A 4,951-nucleotide genomic window follows, 5' to 3' on the forward strand; every position below is an offset into this window, starting at 1 on the left:
TGTGTAATAACGGATATCATATGCTAATTAATTGATAAATTAATTTGTATCCATTGGATCTCTCTGTTTTCAAATTTAATAATAATATTTGATATTTTATGATATTTTATATAATATATTCATTGAAGAAATATCTCTTCAAAATATAATATATTAAACCAGTGTATCTTGACTAAAAATATCCCTATAAGAGGTCTAAATATCCTCATTGTGACTCTGTGTGTGTGTGTGTGTGTGTGTGTGTGTGCGTGTGTGTGCGTGCGTGTGTGTGTGTGTGTGTGCGTGTGTGTGTGTGCATAACATGAGATTTTTGGAAGCAATAAGTATGTTTTAAGGATGAAAGCTATTAGGGAAATCATAATACAAATTTTCCATCCATCTGTCTTCTCCATCCACTAATCCTGGGAGCGTTGTGGTGGTGTAGAGTCCTTAGGCACACCTTCTATAGGGTTCCTATCAGAAGCAACCATTATTACAATTTCAAACCAGATTCCCAACTGAAACTCTGAATATTATTCAACCATTTCATTCTTGGTCTGTTCCTAAGTTTCCTGCTTGCAATTCTTTCCTGTGACATTCTAATCACATGTCTGTTATACTGGAGATGTGACCTCTGAATGCTGCGAAGTAGTAGCTTGACCTGGAGAGGATCCCTGATTTCTGAGATACTCACCCTGTCTTGCAGTAATGTTATTCAATAGATCTTTCACAGGGACCTCATTCCAGCCAATTGTATTTGCGATTCTACTCTTTTGTTCATTATCCAGCGTTCATGATTATAGGTGATGGTAGGCAGCAGAACCAAATTGAAGAATACAAATCTTTCTAAACCAAAAACAAAAGCACAAAGATGGAAACTGTGTCCCTGAATAAAAAGTAAAAAAAAAACAACAATAAAAACCTTCTCATATTTCTGGTATCTTTTATGTGTTTTCTTCTTTTTTAATAGGAATTGCTGAAGTTATTCAACGAGTCCAATTCCTTCTACTACAGCCTCACATTTGATCTAACTAACAGCATTCAACGACAATACACCAATGATAAACCAGCAGATGAACCTCTGTGGAAACGGGCAGATGAACGTTTCTTTTGGAATCAGTATTTACTCAAAGAATTGCTGGAATCTAATGTAAGTCTAATTCTCTCCTGATTCTTATGTTTTGGCTCTCTTATATTTCTTTCTCTCTACAGATGTTTTGAAACTCTATGATTTTTGGTTGAATGCTACAGTATGGCACCTTGGAGAAGTGTTTTCCACTGTAGACCTGGGCTGACGAAAGCCTTCTCAGTGAGTTTGGTTGATGGAAACTGTGTGGAAGCCTGTCGTGTGTGTGTATGTGGGAGATGTGTGTGTATATATATATATATATATTATCATTTAACATGTTTTTTTATACACACATCCTCCTCCTCCTCCTCCTCTCATGTTCATTTTCCATGCTGGCATGGGTTGGATGGTTTGCCAGGTGCTGGCAGGGCCAGGAGCCACATCAGGTTCCATTGTCTGTTTTGGCTTAGTTTCAATGGCCAGATGCCCTTCCTAATGCCAACCACTACAGAGTGGACTGGGTACATTTTATATGGCACCAGCTGTATATACATGTGTGTGTGTGTGTGTCTTTGTCTCTCCTACTCTACTTGTCATCCAGTGTTGGTTTGTTTACATCTCAGTGACTTAGTGGTTCAGCAAAAGACACTGATAAAATAAATACCAGACTTGAAAAAAACAAAAAACAAACTAACAAGTGCTGAGGTTGATTTGTTTGACTAAAAACCCTTGAAGCCATTTGCCCCATCATGGCCACAGTTCAATGATTGAAATAAGAGAAAGGTAAGCGATAGTTGAGATGGGTTTTATTTATTTATTTTTTTTATCAGGTCAATTATTTTCACAGTTGAATGTCTCCTGTCCTGAAAATCACTCAGCCATGTCATGGAAGGGTCCAGTTCCTTCACAGACGCTGGGACTTTAAATTTCGTTCTTTCACATTGCTTCGGTTTCCCACTTGCCTTTGTTTTCTTATTTCATACTGTATTTTGTGTGAAGAACTGATATTTGCCGCTGCTGCTGCAGTTATCATTGTTGTTGTTGGTGGTGGTTTTGTTTGACCCTTGGTCAGTTCTGATCCACTTGTTTTATTGACCCCAGAAGGATGGATAATGAAGCTGATCCCAGTAAGATTTGAACCAAAGAATATGAAGGTCCAATCAAAGTCCTGAGAATAATTTATCAGTTTAGACTCAGAAACCTGTGGGTAAGCAGGAAACTCAAAGACTTACTTAGTCTATATATCATGTAAAAGTCCCAGTCCAAGCTGGAGCTAACTCGTTCGACTTCGTTTACACACTCATATAACACTGTAACAAAATTTTAACTTTTTTCTTTGTCTTTGGTCAGTAAGTGTTATTTCCTGTTTGTTTCTATTTAGAAATTAAAAAAAAATGACTTCTATTCCCTTCAGACTTTGCTTTTGTGACTGGGACATCAATGTTTTGAAACTGACCTATTTTTCTCCATTACATTTCAGACAGATTCAGTGCTGGGTTGCTGAACTTTTGAGAACTTTCTAAAAGTTTCAAGAATTTCTAGAATGTTCTGGCAACATAGAGAGTGGTATAAATATAGGGATCATAAGTTGAACAGCTCAGTTTACTTCTAGGAGTCCAAGTTTGAGGAAAGCAAAGTTTGAAGGAAAGTTTGAAGCCAATTTGTCATAGTTTCTAGGGGTAAGGAAACAGGAAATAACTGTTGCCACCCAAGGACAAAAATTGTGTTATGAAGGGGGCTGCCCATAGTCTCTCAACCTGCTAGAAATAACAACCAACTTTTCCTCATATTACATCCTTTCTGCTAAAGGCACAAGGCCTGAAATTTGTAGGGAAGGGACTAGTCGATGACTTTGACCCCAGTGTTTCACTGGTACTTAATTTATCAACCCCAAAAGGATTGAAAAGCAAAGCGGACCTCAGCAGAATTTGAACTCAGAATGTAAAGACAGACGAAATACCGCCAAGCATTTCGCCCGGTGTGCTAACGATTCTGCTATATTGAAACTGGTCATACTGGATAGTTATCCAAGATACACGCTGCATGATGTTCAGTTGTATTGGTCATGGTTGGAGTGCCTTTGATTTTAGGTCTTCTAGATCAGATACAGCGTGTAATCGTTGTTTAATCCTTTGTTATCTTTGTTTGAACAGTCACAGGATCAAAGGTATTTCAACCATGACTATCCTTTCTCTTTCCCCTGATCATGTTTCGAAAAGGCATTTAGACGAGGTTTTCAGGAGATTTGTCTGCTTTTTCTGAAGGTCAGTCAACAATAAGACGCAGACTCTATATACAGAGCTACGATTATACAGTCGCTCCCACCACCATGTGGTAATATCTAGATATCAGATAGTTGATCAGATTTATGTCAGATATGGTTCTGACAAAATTCTTTCTACCTCAGGAACTAAACATCCAAGAAAAAAGTGGATTACAAAATTTTATCGCTGTTGGGACGGAAATCAGACACAATTTAATCCGAAGACCTAATCTTCAATGACATGATAGTATTAACAAATACAAACCGTGTGTGTGTGTGTGTGTTTTAAGAAAGTTTCATCGTTAATTTTTATCGTACACGATTCATATATTTGTAAATAAATCGTCTTGTATAAAAACATTAAAAAAAAATGTACGGCAACAAGGGAAACAATTCTTCTGTTCTTGAAACTTGAATCGGGAGTTGCTTCCCTTGTATCACTCTCGCTGCTCATTATTTTAGGCGCGGACCAGAATAAATCGATTGACTTTGTTTGAAGTTTGCTAAGTTACGGATATTTTCTTTTCCTGTGGTGACTTAACGGAAAGCAACGGAGTAGCACCCCTGCACCTCATTTGGCAAGGAGTATTTAAACCTTGTGGTGCGAACTAACTGTAATAATAGTTATATTTTTTTTATTAGAATAAAAATATTCGTTTGGTGAAGGAGACGGAGGCTTGACGTCCCTGAATTGACGCATAAGTCAATCAGGGAACATGGTTTGCATGGTCGCACAATCTTCTAGAAATAACAGCTAAATCTATCACAAATCATATTCAACCGACTTTGAAAATGGAGCTACACATTAGATGATGTAACCTGAGGTATACTGTGCCTTAAAAAAGTAAGTAAAAACGATGGGATGGTTATGGTTGGAATGTCTTTGATAATAAACCTGCTGCTCTGTATGGTCTAACTTGGGACTCAGTAATGATACTCTGGTGAAACTAATCAGTGATGGGATCAGAAGAATGGACCTTGGTTACTTTAGAATTTTCTTCTCCATCTGAAATATGAGCATTTATCCAAGTTTGGAACTTTCTTGAGATGATTTTCTGATTTTCTGCCAACACGGAGCACTGTGATTCTTCTCGAATTCTTGTGTTCAGTTTTTGCTTTATTTAAATCTCCTGGATTTTGTCTGGGTGCCATTTACACCCACCCAGCACCGTGATGTGTCTTTTGTTTTTGGCACCCTTAATTCACTCTTTTTCTCAATATATTGGAAGAACTTTCCTAAATTATGATTCCTGGAATACTGCCAAACTTCTGTACAGTCATTTAGGCAAAATAGAAATCCTCGTCACCGCCGTGACATCTATTTTTCTATACTTGCATAGGTCAGATGGAATTCACTGATGTAGATTTTCTCTAACTGGATGCTCTTCCTGTTGCCAACCCTCACCTGTTTCCAAGTCCTTCGAATTTTAGCAGTATCATGACTGTGCATGTTTTTATGGAAACTTGCAAATAAACGACACCACTTGTATGATGGTGATGCTTGTTTACAACTGTTGTGAGATTCCAGACAATGAGACTCAAGCACATACACCTGGGAAGGGTCTGTATGTCTGTCTGTCTGTGTATGCATGTATATATGTATATATATATATATATATACATATATATATATATATATC

The 4,951-nt window shown here is 37.4% G+C and overlaps 1 protein-coding gene across 2 annotated transcripts in view; it reads left to right on the top strand.

Annotated features, from left to right (window-relative positions):
• LOC106880957 (phosphatidylinositide phosphatase SAC2) overlaps positions 1-4,951 on the top strand; it is a 538,096-nt gene that overhangs the window by 112,434 nt on the left and 420,711 nt on the right. For both annotated transcript variants that reach the window (XM_052975697.1, XM_052975698.1), the window contains one exon: positions 950-1,129. In XM_052975697.1, the coding sequence (XP_052831657.1) occupies positions 950-1,129 (180 nt within the window). The remainder of the gene's footprint in view (positions 1-949; positions 1,130-4,951) is intronic.

The sequence above is a fragment of the Octopus bimaculoides genome, chromosome 22 (genome assembly GCF_001194135.2).
Source record: "Octopus bimaculoides isolate UCB-OBI-ISO-001 chromosome 22, ASM119413v2, whole genome shotgun sequence".
In the NCBI taxonomy this organism is placed as follows: domain Eukaryota; kingdom Metazoa; phylum Mollusca; class Cephalopoda; order Octopoda; family Octopodidae; genus Octopus; species Octopus bimaculoides.